This window comes from Callospermophilus lateralis, chromosome 9 (genome assembly GCF_048772815.1).
Source record: "Callospermophilus lateralis isolate mCalLat2 chromosome 9, mCalLat2.hap1, whole genome shotgun sequence".
In the NCBI taxonomy this organism is placed as follows: domain Eukaryota; kingdom Metazoa; phylum Chordata; class Mammalia; order Rodentia; family Sciuridae; genus Callospermophilus; species Callospermophilus lateralis.
In genome coordinates this window covers 29,565,532-29,580,820 of record NC_135313.1, presented here as the reverse complement: position 1 = coordinate 29,580,820, position 15,289 = coordinate 29,565,532, and the positions used below count along the sequence as shown (strand labels likewise).

Genomic DNA, 15,289 nt, shown 5'->3' with positions numbered 1-15,289 from the left:
TAAACCTACACCGTTTTTCAGAAGTAAAGATCCTGTCTGGCTTTGGCAAACTCAAAGGCGCCTAGTCCCTTTCTGGGCCAGACTCTCAACTGATGTAAATCTTTGGGAGAATCAAGTTGTAGCACTGTTTTGCATCAAGTGGGACTCTAGCCAGTCTTTCCCCCAGAGTTACCCTGGGCTTAAATCTACTACAGCATCTCCATGGTAACCAGAGGCCGCCAGTGAAGTGGCTGCCTTCTAGAACCCGTGCCCCGCCCCTCCCTGCTCTGTCTTTCCCATGATTGAGAAGGATCTCACTCTGCTCTCACTTACTCTTACCCTCACGTGCCCGTAATCGCTTTGTGCCCACATTTTTTGGTTGCAACTTCCCTTCTAATCTGCTTTGTAAATCCTCCATCCAATTAAAAAAAAAAAAAATGAAGATGCGTTAGTCATTGCTTGACAGTGGTAATTGACCTGTTTAGACAAGACCAGGCCGATTTCAATGGGCACAGAAGCCTTGGCAAGCCAAAGTGGAATTTACCTTCAAGTCTAGCCAGCCTAATTAATACATTGTTTGAGAAAGCTGGCCAGCCAGACCAAATATGGCATTTCCACACCCTGGAAGGAATATGCCCAGATGAACTACCCTGCAGTTATTTCAGCATCATTTTCTTGTGTGTATTTGCACGTGTGTGTGTGTGTGTGTGTGTGTATGTGTGTGTGTGTGTGAGAGAGAGAGAGAGAGAGAGAGAGAGGGAGAGAATGACAATGCTTCTCTATTTTATAGACTAATTGTGGATAAACAGGAAAAATAGCTTTGTTATCCATACTATTCACCAGCTGGATATGGGTTTAACCTCTTTGAGCCTCTGTTTCCCTCATCTGTAAAATGGGTGTAAGCCACCTACTTCATAAAGGAATGAATAGAAGATAATAGCGGTCATTTGAAAGTGCGCAGCACACAGTAGCCCCCCGACTCTCACCGTGCACCCCAAAGCATGTATGTGTTTCTCTTTCTCTCTCTTCTCGTTCTCTTTTATTTATTTTTGAATTGGTTTTTGAGTAGTGCGCATGCTCTCAGCCTAGCAACACTTTCTGTGTCTCTCCCCCAGGGGGCACCCTCCCGCCAGGGACCGAGCCCACAGTGGACACGGTGCCCGTGCAGCCCATCCCAGCCTACTGGTATTACGTAATGGCCGCCGGGGGCGCGGTGCTGGTGCTGGTCTCCGTCGCGCTGGCCCTGGTGCTCCACTACCACCGGTTCCGCTATGCGGCCAAGAAGACCGATCACTCCATCACCTACAAAACCTCCCACTACACCAACGGGGCCCCTCTGGCGGTGGAGCCCACCCTAACCATTAAGCTAGAGCAAGACCGCGGCTCGCACTGCTGAGGGCCGAAGCAAGAACAGCACCCAAACAAACGAGAAAGACTGCAAACACGTTGCCTCGATTTTGCACTTTTTTCTCCTCGCCTAGTCTCTGTGTGAACTCCCAGACCTCCCTCCCGCTGTCCCCGACCCGACCCGGAGCGCTCCATCCACCCCTTCCACGCCCCTTGGATTCTTTTCCTTTGCTTTTTTTTTTTTTTTTTTTTTTTTTTGGTCTGCCTTTCCTTTTTTCTTTTTCTTCCTCTCCTTTCTTCTTCTTCTTCTTCTTTTTTCTTTCTTTCTTTTTTTTTTTTGTTTGTTTTGTTTTGGTTTGTGATTCCAAACCAACAAAACCCAACTCTAATGCTGCATCTTGGAATATAAGAAGAGATCACCCCTAAGCACTTCACAACTCAAAGCTCAGCTGGTTTTGTTCCAGAGACTGGTTCTCCTGTTTCTCCCCTTGCCTTATCCCATCCCTCCTCTCGGTGGGCAGGCTGCCAGGAGTCTTGCGGGGAACCTGGCTCTGTGTGTATGTACATAGTATACACTCGCCATGTGAATAGCTGTGTGTGGGTATGTGTGTGGGTGTGAGAGAATGGTTCTTTGTGGGGGGAGTGTGTGGGTGTGTGTGTGGAGTGCCCCATTACTCTTGTGTTACTTTTCCCTGGGTGCATTTTTCAAGAAAATAATATACTGTACAAATTTTGTTTACTTGGAGAAGAGATTGAAGCTTTTTGTTGCCTTATCTAGCTCTGGCTGGGTTTCTGTTGGCTGTCATTGTCATCTCCAGGTACCTAGAGAAATAGAGGCCACATGGAATGCAGTGTGGCCCTTCCCATCCTCATCCCCATCCCCAACCCACCTGACCCAAGAGGAAGGTTCCCCCAGTGCACTCAGACATGAGCCCTTGGTCATGTCTGCCGGCATCTTTGAAGTCACGAGATAACAGCCATTGAGTGTATGTGGAACCATCTCTACTTCCAGCCCTGAAGCAAACCTGGCTCATGTTGCCTTATAAAAGAGAAGCTCATGATGAATGTTTAGCTTTTATCAGTTAAGTCCAAGTGTGGAATAAGTCATAAAAAATAAATCTGGGACCGATGTAGGAAAAGCAGTAGTCTGTTCAAATTCAGAGCAGGAGGAGGGGGAAGAGAGAAGGGAGGAGAAGGAAAGACTGAAATGTTGTCTTTGTAAAGTGTCCTAGTGGGGCCCTCCGTGGGATGGGGTCGAGGAAGAAGATATTCTTTGGTATGATATTGGTCGTTGTAATAGCATTTGTAAAATATGGGGGGAAAGGGGGATCACTTGCTTTCTTTTCATGGTGTTAATGTGTGCCTGAATCTATAGCCGCTAAAAAATAAGGCTGTCCACCTGATTTACTTAAATATTATGAAAGAATAGAAAGTAATCATTTGTTTAAATGTACCAGCATGGTACCCCTTAAACTATTCATGGCATCTGGCAAACACACCCTCCTAGGCTGGCCTGGCATATCCAGATGTTGCTGCATGGTCAGAGGGGAGGTAGAATAAAGGTATATCCATTGCTGCCCACTTGTGCCCACTAAGCAACGCAAGGAAAGGGATGTTAGAAAACAGTTGCCTAATGATTCTGTAATGATGATGGATTGAATAATGAAGCCAACTTCACTGATAGAAAATGTGTATTTGAAGATTTCCAGTGTACTAGGGCTCAGCCTCAGGGGCATTTGTTTTTACCTTCCTGCTAGGAATCCACTAGGGAAGTGTAAAATTCTCTCCAAAGATGGTTGCCTGAGCTGCAAGCCTCCAGGTACAGAAAAGAGAGCAAAATACTAATGATTTTTTTTTTTTTTTTTTTTTGGTTGCTTGGGAGAGAGCCTTTTAGCATTCTTACAGAATATCCAGATAGCTCCCTTCAGCATACACACTCCACTTTCCCATCTGGTTCGTTTCATCCTCCTGAAAGAACGGTGCTCTCCCCTTCTTATTCTGTTTCAAAGAGCTACTCTGTCTCAACCACAGCAGCCCTGCCAAGAAAAGCAAGATGAAAGGCTAGAGCATGGCTACCTTGAGATTTCAAAAAAAAATGTCCAACCTCAGCTGAAGATGCAGAAGGAAGCAGGAGCAGGAGGGGTCAGCAGCTCAAGATGCCTTGGGACAACTAACAAGCCAGTCACTGAGGGCTTATTATTACGGGGATCCACTGCCAGTTGAGTCTTTGGGGCCAGGCATCCCTCAGAATAATGGACCTTTTTTTAGGTGCCCCATGGGGCATGGCAGCAAGAAACCGCCCCTGGAAAATCCAGCCAGTGTAGTGACTGGATGTGTTGCCACCTACCTTTGAGGATTCCCCTTCTTTAAAAGAAGATGGCAACAACTTTGTGAACTTGCTGTCTCTTTTCCCAATATCCCATGTGGCATCATCTGTGTGTACATGCCATAGTTGAGAATATGAGGCTGTTCAACTCTTAGGGAATCCACTTCGGCTGAGGACTGATATCTATCTCTCTCTCTCTCTCTCTCTCTCTCTCTCTCTCTCTCTCTCTCTCTCTCCCCTCTAGCAAGCTTTCATAGTATTATCCAGGTACTATGCTAAAAGGGCAGCTCTTCTGTAAAATGCCATGCCTTGCAGATTTAAAAAGCAAAATTCTGTTACTTCATGGAGGAGGGGAAGAATCACTCTCTTTTAAGAAAAATAGACTGGACAGGTGGATGCATGCATGTGTTTGGTGTTGCTTCTCTGAAGAAAAGAGGTGATAGCAACTAGTAAAATATGAATGAGTGAGTGAGTGAGTGAGTGAGTGAATGAGTGAGTGAGTGAAAGAGAAAGAGTGAGTGAGGCCAAGGTCTGGCTCAGGCTGGTAAAGCTCTTGCCTTACTAGAGGTTCCATGACGACACCTCCAGGAGGGAAGCCCTTATTTCTGGGGTGAAAAGTCCCTTCCTTGGTATTATGCTAGCAATTGCTGTCACCGAATTGCTGGTGAAGGCAGTAAAATAAAAAAAATATATATATATATATAGCATTGCCACTGACAAAACAGGATGCTGAAAATAAAATCAACTCATCTTTTCCCCTTGTCCTACATTTTTTGGGATTAAAACCAGAATAGGAAATCCAGTAATATTTCTGAGGTTGATACCCTATCTTAAAAAGACCCAGTCTTTAAAATGAAACCAACAGGCAAATAAACACCTAAAAAATCGAAAATTACCAAAGAACAACAACAAAACAAGAAAACCTAAAGATTTTTACTTCCTATTCTTATCCCCCTCCCTCTAACTGTGACATACCTTGCATTTGCTCAGTTGCCTGTGTGTCAAAATAACTTGTGGACGTTGGAAACTATTTGAAAATGTATTGTGTGGAATGTAATAAAATGATGATATTTTTATACAAACATCTGGGTTTTTTCTTCCCCCATTTGCCTGTGAGAACAAAGTTGAAGCGTAGGCTTGGAACAAATTGATGTTTCTAAAGTTTACACATCACCTTCTGAGCTACAGGGCATTTCTGTGGGAGGTAGGTGGGTTTTCTCCTTGAGGCTGAATGCCAGCTCTTCCTTCTTTTTATTTTTATTACTGCTTGTTAGGAGTTTTATCCAATTTGTACAGCTGAGCCAACTTTTATGATTGGTGTGGGATTTTGTGAAAGTTGCTAAGTGCTAAATTGCTAAATGTGATTCCACAAAATTTTCTCTTGATGGCAAATCCCTGGAGATCGGACTCTACTTTCCAAAAGCCCCAGGGGGAGTGAGACCAGCTAAGCTGAATCATGTACTTGGCTCTACAAAGACAGATTCCTTCCTCTGGAGATGAAGCAGCAACATCCTACTCCTCACCTACCAAATGATTACTTTCACAGGGACATTGATCTCCAATTTATGAATGATTTCTCAGGGGAGGGGAAAAAACAGGAACTTTTTGCATGTTCAAGGCTCAGAGATATTCTAGACTTTGCTTTTGAGCAGGTAATGAAGATAATTTCTGATTATCACGAACCTGGAACTATCAGAGTAGAACATTTTATAAAAGGAACATATTCCATTAAAACTTTGTACTTAGGAAACTTGCTCAAAAGGCCAGATCTTATTTGACAACTTTTTTTTTTTTTTTCATTCTCTTTGAATAGTTAATGATCTAGTTCTAGAAAATATTTTAATCACAAGGGGAATTTTAAAAACAGTGATAGGAAAGACAGTCTCCGAGTGGTTCAAGGTTTCTAAGTAGGGTCAAGTATGGGTTGCAGATGGATTTTCCACTGCACAGCTTTCAGGAGGTATAGGTGAAGTTTTTCATCAACCCAGGGCCCTTCTCTAGGTGTCTAAGGACCATCCTGAAAGATCCTGAGAAAAAAATACATGCCCAAAGTCCCTATTCTGCCAAGGTCCTGTTTTTCTAGGTTCTGTTAGAACCTAGATCGGGGAGGAAATGCTTTTTACAGCTGTGAGACCTGTCCAAGTGCTACTAGAGACAGGCTTCTGTTTTCAGAGCTTACAAGAAACTATTAGCGCAGATGGTTCAGTATAGATGTCATTATCCATCCTCTGCAGGAGAATAGAGTAGAATGTCCGTGATTAGAGCATTGTTTCTTCCTCCAATGCCAAGCACAATCACCCATTTTGTCTAAATAACATTTGGCTTTCCTTAAAACCATTTGTTCCCATTAGTAAAAGAGAAAACAAAAGCATCTCAGAAGTGATTATTTCAAACAAAGACCCAGGCTCAGTCAACATTTGCCTGAGCTGACCAAGGACCAAATTTGCCAGACTGAAATTAAATTAGCCATTGCTTATTTTTCATTAGCATCACTGTTCGGGGAGCCACTTTGGGGAATGATCCTACCTTGATTCTAGTCCCAAGACTTATGTTAGGGGCACTCTTTCTCTCATAGAAAAGGCAAAGACAGTTAGAAGTCCAGTCTTACACACTGAACCCAGCATGGTTGCCAATAAACATTCTTCAGCATGTTTCGGACTGAGCTCAAGCATAAATGTTACAGAAATTATGTTTCTGTGGATCATAAATACCAGATGTGAAGGCCCCTTGTTCTGTTTGTGTTCCTACCTGATCCTTTATGATGGCTTAAATGTGTGTTCTTTCTTCAACCACTGCCCTCTTAACCCAGATAACCGAAGGCCAGCCAAGCCAATGTGGCAATGTGTTTGTTTTTCTCTCCTCTCTTCACGGCCTCTACAGTTGTTTTGCACAAACACTGTGGCCTTTTTGTAATCTGTGATGAAAAGAGCTTCATTTTGAAGTTTTGATTTGTCTGCATTATGGGCTGCACATCTGAGCCAAACTGCAGATCGGTAGGTACAGGCTTGTTTTTTTTTCTCTTTAATTGTGCAGAGCACTGGGGCTCTCACAGTTGTAATTTGCCTTTCATCCCCTTCAGTGATGGCCCAAAGAAAACACAAAACAAATCCAGCCAGAGAAAAAGGAGGGGGAGGGGAACACCAGCTGATGATCTTACAATCAGCAGGGGGGGAAATTGCCTTGTATAAATAAGTTAGAAGCTAGGAATGGTGTAGGATGTAATTCAGCGTCACAGAGGTCAGGTGCACTGGCACAGAGGGTCAGCTCAACCAGAAACCCATACCCTTAGGAGTCATCTGACCACAAGTCTCAGCCGGAGGATGTTTGCACTGACTGCTTAAAGGTGTTCTGTTTGGCCCCAAACCTAACTGAAAAGAGGCAAGATTTGGGAAATCACCAGAGTAAAACTCCAGTTTTGCATGAGGTAGAATATGGAGATTCCAGGAGCTTTGGCACCACCAGCAGAAGCCATTCTGCCCCCAATTCCAGGGGACAAGAGACCCCAAAACATCTCTCTTCTGCAGAAAGTAAATACTCTGGGGATTTTCTGCTACTAACCTCTGAAAGAGAAAAAAAAAATACCTAAAGTAAATTTCCATGGCAATGGAGCAAGAAATGAGAAAGACCATTTCAAGGGTCAGCAACAGAGGTATTGGAGACAGGGTAATGTGTGCAAAAGTGCCTTTTCTTGTAGACACGTTGCCAAAGTGACTATTGATACTAAACAAGGTCGTTGAAGGAACTTTTAGGATAATAACTGGCTGGGTTTCTTTCTTTCTTTCTCTAATTCACAAGTTATATATGCCTAGATTTTCAATAAGTATAATAATAAAGAACAAATCCATCTCACTGTTAGCCAGTCGCACTGACCCCAGAGGTCACCACGGAGATAGTTTGAAGCCTGGTTTCTGGGCTTGCTTATACATTTACAAACATATATGTTCATATCAAATTATATGGTTTGGTTTACCTGGCTTTTGTTTTATGTGTATGGCATCATAGCGTTTGTTCTGTTGATTAGACAACTGGCTTCTTTTCACTTGACATCCCAAGGACACGTCAGTACACGCCATCACACTTATCCGCTCCTTTTGAGCTGTTGCATAGCATTCTATGTTGTTAATGTGCCGTGGTTAATTAACTGCTCCCCAGTGAGTGGGGATTCAGGTTGTGTCTTGTTTTTTATTATTATAAAGAATACTGTAATGAACATCCTTAAAGTTGTTTCTTTCAGCACGTATTTCTCTAGGAGAGAATTTCTGAACCAAATGGTAATTCTATTTTCATTTTAATAGATGCTGCAAATAAATGGATGAGGTTTGTCTTGTAAAGTGAATCTGTCCCTATTTAGGAGAATATTCTATTCTATTCTATTTAGAATGTCCAGAAACTGTGGACACCCTGGATGTAGGTCCCCTGCCACATTTGCAAGGGCCACATAACCTCTTTTTTCTCTAAAGTGGGCATAGTGCTTGCAAGAGAAGACTTTGGGCAGTTTTAGCTAAAGGGAATTTTAAACTCAGGGAGTACTTCCCAAGGACATTTTAAAATTTTTAAACTGTCAACTTTTGAGGAATATGGGCCTGGCTATAAGTGGCAACTGGAGCATAGGAGTTAATTCTGTCCCTGGGTTCAGCAGGCAGAGTTCTGTTTTCCATGATTAATGAGTTCCACTTGGTTTCTCCAAAGAGTGACTGTGCTGTGCCTTGCTGTTATTTATTTATATTTTCTACTAAAAAATTCATGTAAAAAACATCCTTTAAGGCCAGTGCACAACATTGTGCTGCAGACCAAATGATTACAGCAGCCACAGGTAGACCCACATGCCAAGAACAAGTCTCAAATCCTCGGGGCGTTTGCCACCCAGGCCCTCACCCTGGCTCTGAGAGGACCAGACCTCCTGGGTGAAAAGGAGGGATCTGGTTTCCTTCCAAGGAGTTTCAGGACTAATGTGACCAAAGGAAAGCACCAAGCAACGAACTTGTTTTCTAGTGGGATGCTTATATATGTAGCATATTTACCTACCCACCCCAACCCCTCCAGCAAGGAATAGCAGAGAAGCCAAGAGACCTGCTATGTAGTCCAAAATACCATTTCTAACAAGAGCAGTGACTTCTATGTGCTAAGACAAAAGAGTCATGACAATATGACTTTGACGGAGCAGAAATGGATAGTGTCTACAGCCATATATGTGTTCTGCAGGCTTTCTCTGACCTCCAAAAAATCTAGGGCTGCTGCCTGTTAGGCATCAGACCTGAGCGTATTACTCAAGAATAAGTATAGCATCGGGGAGAACCAGAGGTGTCAATTCACACACATACAAATGCTTTGTTTTGTTTTCTCTGTAAAATGGTGCACAGTTAATCTCTTAATATAATTAACATTCCCAAGAGCAAAGGCTGTGATCCAGAACTGGAATCATAGTATCTCAGGCCTTGGCTTTCAACAATAGCAGTTCCTTACGCTAGCCCTAGAATTCATTAACAGGATGGTTGCCTTGACCAAAGTCTTCTACTCTCAGCTGATCTGCTGGTGTTTAAGGCTTCACTTTGGCAGAGGACCTTTTCTCCCCTTTGTGTTTGCTTACTACCAGCAAGGACCTGGGAGAAGTGTCACAAAGACTTGGGCAGCTGGTGTGCATCTCCCCATCATCTCTCCAAGGCAGTCTCAGATGGTATTAAGAGCATCTAAGTCATTAGGACTTAGATGGAGGCCAACATGGGTGTGTCAAAGATGCTCCATTAGCCCAGGGCCAACTGTAGACCAAGAGTGTGACCGTAACAGTAGTGTCCATGGGAAGCCCTGGACCCACAAGTCTATCATCACTTTCTGGCTCTGCAATTGCAGATAGGGACACTGGGCCCACCTCTTTTTCCAAGGAGGACCTGGTCTTCATGCCTGCCTCTGTACCAGAAGCAATCCATCTTTGATCTCCACCTTCTAACTTCTGCACCTTCCGCCTGTCTGGGTGGCCCCTCTTCTTCTCCATTGCATCTTCACTCTCTCACTACCCTCCTTCCACCAAAGCCTCCTCTCAGAAAATCAGGGGTCAGATTCCTTCACAAATGCTTAATTGGATACACCCTCCAAGTAGACACATTCTCACAGGACACCAAACCTAAAGCCAGTGGCAGCGTTCTGTTGTTCGCCGTCCTTGGCCACCAGCAATCTGCTGGGGAAACCATCTCTTGAATGAGTGGAGAGAGGCCATTTTGGCCTGTGTAATATCATGTCACAGAGTCTTTTATTTTTGTGTGCAGAAGAGCCCAGTATAGTGGGCTCAAGTATAGTGAAATCTCTTGGTAACATACATGAGGACAAAGTTTTTTTTAAGGACCCGCAAAACAAGAGGGCCCGTCTTTAAGAAGTCATAAGTTTTCACAAATGAAGTCAATATAATTTTAATTCTTCAACTCCATCTTCCCACTTGACCAAGGTTGTATTCAACCACTCCCAGAGTGACCTGTCTTATGTGCATGTTTTTGTCAGCCTTTTCCCTGCTGTGACCAAAAGACCTGACAAGAACAATTTTAGAAGAGGAAAAGCATTTGGGAGCTCATGGTTTCAGAGGTTTTAGTCTATAGCAGGCTGGCTTCATTCCTTGAAGCTCTAGGTAAGGCAGAATATCATGGTGGAAGAGCGTGGTAGAGAAAAAGGAGGCTCAGGAAGTATCAGAGAGAGAGACAGACAGACAGACAGACAGACTGACTCCACCCACCAGAGATAAAATATATACCCCAAAAATATATCCACAATGACCCACCTTCTCCAGCCACAACCTACCTGCCTACAATCACCATCCAGTTAGTCCCCATCAGGAGATTAATTCACTTGCTGGGTTAAGGCTCCCATAACCCAATCATCTCACCTCTAAACCTTCTTGCATTGTCTTACATGAGCTTTTGGGGGGCACTTCATATCTAAACCATCACATGCACCTCTTCATGTTGGGACTGCAGGAGAAGAGAAATGTCAAAGTCCGCTGGAAAAAGCTCCCAGAAAAATTAAGTTGTAAAATTTTTTTCCCCTTACATCTTGGGGAAAAAAAATAAGAGGGGGGGACAACACTTTTTTCCCTGAAGTTTGCTGTGTTTCTCCCACCTTCATACTCTCCTAGAAAGTGACTGAGAAAAAAAGCGCAAAGACCTGATTTCTTGATCCATCTACTTTACAGGGATAGAGAACTGCTCTGGGTTTTTCAAAGACTTAGAGTTAAAAAAAAAAAAGAGAGAGAGAGAGAGATTCCAGAACTTTCTCCCCTTAGTATTGCCGGGGGTTTTCCTGCCTGCACAATTGTGAAGCCTGCCTTTACAGCTACACATTTCACTGGCTGCCTTTCTCCTATTTTCACACCATTGTTGGGACTCAGTGGAGGCATTCTGGCCCCAGCTTAGCTCATCCGCCTCCACACTTGAGTGTATTATTAGGTCATTTCACACAGCCTTCTTGTCTGCAGTCAGAATTTCCAAATCTTTTTAGTGTTTTCTTCTCATTATTCAACTAAAAATCATAGAAAATAATGTCTACATTCAAGATCACACTCTACCAATAATCTCATACTAAGCCCCCTTCCCTTTTCCCACTTGAAACCACATGAAAAACTCTAAAAACTTATTTTTACATGACCTTGTATAGATTTGGCTGTAGCTCAAGAGATAAAAAATCCATGATAAAGGATCTTCTGGTGGGTTTCAAGACTCAAGCCAAACCCAGCAAGGGATGAACCGCTCTCAAGTAGCCTGACTTTCTAACGGAGGAGACTTGGCAAAGTTTAGATCGACATCTGAACTTTTGGCTCCTCTCTGCAACTGGGGATGAACTAACTGAATTAGGGAAATTAAGTGTGGTGGGGAGGGAGGACCTTCAGCCAATAGTAAATGCTAAACTGAATTAAACATTTTGAAGTGCCAAGAAATATCTTCTTAGTCCTTCATTATTTCTGGTTTATTGAGATCTCAGTGATGTTTCCTGCTGGGATTAAAACAGAATGGCTGAGAGAATTTTTCTGAAGGCTACTCCCATCTGAACGATCCAGTGATTTAGCTGGCTCAGGGGGTTCAGGAACTTGGAATCAAATTTAACAAAGGCTCTAAGTGGCCAAGAGCTTATCCTAAATAAATCACAGGCCCCAAACAAGGTGTTGAAAATCTGTGGCTTAATCTCGGTTCTGCTGCTGATGCGTTCGATGACTTATTGGATCTTTCTGCTCTCCTTCTTCAATTTCATCTTGAAAGTAGTAGCGATGATAACCTGGTACCTATGAAAAATGAATGATTTCAGTGGTTTTTGAGGTGTAAGAGGCTCTTGCATCCTTTGAAGGCTGGTTGAAGTTTGGTGAGCTAAGTAAACATGCTAAAGTTGATTTTCCATGAAGTTTTCTGAGCCCAACTTAAAAGTAAGGGGAAGCACAAGTCATTTTGTCAGTTCCTGGGTCTCCAATTAATAGAACTGGGTCCTGTTCAAATGGGCACATACTGAAAACATGGAGCCTCGTGGCTTCCCTTTGCCTATCCTTTCAGTGGTCTTCTTTTCCCGTGAGACAGAGGACTTCAGAGTGACCCCTTCCGGGAAAGGCTGGAGCTGGGGTGAAGAATGGAGCAGTGAGCAGTGTGGGGTGATGGAGCCCCTTAGTTTAGAATTCCCCTCATGTGCTTCAAACAGCCTTCTCATTCCAAAGGCCCTCCTGCCATTCTCATTTTTCCCCATAAAGACGATAGAACTCTAGAGCAGGGAGCACACTGAGACTTATGAAAGCTCGGAGGAGCAGACACGTGATCCTAATCCAGGGCAGCTACACATCTCCCTCTGGGTACAGGGTGATGCTCATTCTGAGAAGTCTGCAGTATGTCTCTGCTACGAATTTCAGATGGCAAACCTGGCCTTTCAATCCACAGTTCAGAGTTGGCATGGGAAGGACTCTTCAAAGAAAACCAACGCATATCATTGTCCTGAAATGATCTGCGTACAAGTGACCCAGGGATGGACCATCTTCAATTATTTATCTAAAAGAAGCCAGTGTTTTGGAGCAACTGCTCACTCCCCTGGCAATCTTTCTAAGCTCCTTTTATAACGCAGAAAGTAAGCAGAACGCTCTCAAGGCCAACACACTCACAGTAGACCACAGTATAACAAATGGTGTAAGTGGAGGTTGTGGGTTTTCTGTAAGAAACTGCAGAAAAGCAAACTCTTGAAGGAATGCTAGCCCCCAAAGAGTCCTAATTTAGAAGAAAGGAGGAAAAAATGAGGGTGAGAGGAAAGATTAATAGAGTGTGTGTGTGTGTGTGTGTGTGTGTGTGTGTGTGTATGTGTGTAGGGAGAGAGGGGGAGGGAAAGGGCTGGGAGAGAGGAAGGACTATAGAGAGTGCATCTTGTTGGACCTACATCACACTTAGTGGGAATTCCCCAGCTGCAGGTTGGAGTGTCATGGGGGTGGTTCCCCTGAAAAGCATGTGTGGTCTTATGCAGCAGGCAGGGTTCCAGACCCCTCGGGGAGAAATGTATTTCATTAGAGGAGATTCCGTTTGTGACTGGCGGAGTCTGCTTACCATTTGTGCCATAGTGCTGCAATCTACTGACCAAGACACTAGAGAATATTTGACTCTTCTAAGGTGAAGGAGTTCCTGGAACGAGACAGTTCATGGGTGTTTTATTAACTAGCCACTGGGCTCTCTCTGAAAATTCAGAGCAACAGCGTGTGGGTGAGGCCTTGAGTCACTCTTCACCAAGTACCTGCATTATGTTTCCATCATGGAAAGAGGAGGGACACGTGGGAAAACAAGGGGACTCTTCAGCCTGAGATTTCTATTTCAACATGAAAATTGGTCAGGGTTTTGTTGAGTTGGGTTGTTTTTGTTTTGAAGCAATGACAACTCTGCCCGAACTCTGTCCACTCCTTTCCAGTCATCTCCACTTCATTTCCTCCTCTCACTGTGCTGGTCTGCAGCAGCTGGTGGAAGACATGAGGGCTGGGCAGAGACTCTCATGTGGATAAATACAGGCTGTAAGATTTGTAGCCGAGCAAAACAATCTCTTTTTATTCCTTAGTCTCATACAAACAAATATGAGCCAAAAACCAAGAGACCAGTGTGTAGGTGAAATGTTTCGGGTGCCATATTTGAAGGCATTCCTATCAAAGATAAGGAGATAGACCTCCCCCAGCCCCATCATGTAGAAGCCTTAATTTTGAAGCATCCTCCTCCTCACTTTCACATGTTCCTTGCTGACAGTGGCTTAATTTCTTTTGCCCAGTCTCTTCCCCTGAACTCCAGCAGCACACGGAGACCCGACCCCTCCACTTTGCCTCCCTTTATTTCATGCTATTTTGGCATAGGGAGGCTTTGCTTTCCAATAACACCGAAAGCCAAGATGGTAGACACCTGGTCCCATACATCTTTATTTCCCAATGTCCTCAGTGTGGTTTCTGGACCCCCTGGTAAGCCCTTTTTGTAAGTGATGGTTGGTTGATTGGTTAATTGATTAGTGAAGACAGCCCCTGGAAGAAGGATGTCATTCAGCCACCTCTTTCTGGGATGTCTATCATGGAAATATGAAGCCCCAAATTTCATAGTACCACATCTTCACATTCATGAGAAGCCCCCACGAGTTCCCACCAAAGTGATGAGCCAGTGATACAGGCAAACAACTGGAGAGTGTACATCCGGCCAGCTAGGATCCCAAACAAGGCAGATGCTTAGTTTCTGTTAGAATGAAGTAGTGGTAGTTGTGACAGTATCCTACCCACTCAGAGAACCAGAATGCAAACTTGGTGGCCCCCCACTGATCCGAATACAGCATTTGAGAGTTAGCTCAAGCTGACCTGAGATTGACTGCACACAGAGGCCCAGAAGGACACAGGGTCATGTGAGCAAAAAGTTTCAAAGTAGAACTCATGTGGGTGGTAAGATCTATCTATTCCTGACCTGTGCTCTTGCAGAGGTGTGGCCCATTCCATTCTCCCTAACCCATCTCACACCCGCAAACACACCCAACCTCTGAAACAGAGTCTTAGAAGTTCTTCTCCAAGTTTTTCCCCCTTTAAGTAAACTTCTAAGTCTTTGTCCCTGTCTCCTGCTGTTTCCTGATATCTGCCCTCACTTCACCCGGCTGGGTGCACCATCTTAAGGCTGCCATTTCCCCTTTCCTCGGGGGTGGGGGGGTACTGCTTCACACTCTGCCTTGAGAATCATTCCTCCTATCCCACAGAAGAGCCAGTACCCTCACCCCCTTCCCTCTTGGCAACTACCCCCCACACCCCGCTTACCTTTCCTTTCTAGAACTACAGAGACCCAGTGGGAGGACCATATTTCTTCCTGCGAGCATCTTGAGGAAACAGACTAGTAGAAAAAGGAAAGTGGCTGATGAAGGGCAAAGAGGCTTTTGAGAGAGAATGCTCTTAATCAAACACAGATATCAAGAATATGAGCAAGGGGACCAGAGAAAATTGCTATCAAAGTAAATTGCTTTTTGTACAAATGTTCCTTTTATTTGGGTTTTCCCCAGTGTGCTGTTCTTTCTTTAAGGCTTGGTGAACAGATGCGTTTTTTGAAAATGTTGATTAACTTATCCTTTTTTCGACCCCTTCCCACTCACCCAAACTCCTGGGAGCGGTGATTAAAGAAAAAGACAAGTCAAGCTGCC

The 15,289-nt window shown here is 44.0% G+C and overlaps 1 protein-coding gene across 2 annotated transcripts in view; it reads left to right on the top strand.

Moving 5' to 3' along the window:
- The window catches only part of Nrp2 (neuropilin 2), a 115,134-nt gene that overhangs the window by 91,764 nt on the left and 8,081 nt on the right, over positions 1–15,289 (top strand). Inside the window, exon 16 of one of the 2 annotated variants that reach the window (XM_076866676.2) lies at positions 1,095–4,709. The exons of the other annotated variant lie outside the window; for it this stretch is intronic. Coding sequence (XP_076722791.2) covers positions 1,095–1,375 — 281 coding nt within the window. The 3' untranslated portion in view covers positions 1,376–4,709. Of the gene's footprint in view, positions 1–1,094; positions 4,710–15,289 lie in introns of those variants that run through there. 2 annotated transcript variants of the gene reach the window in all.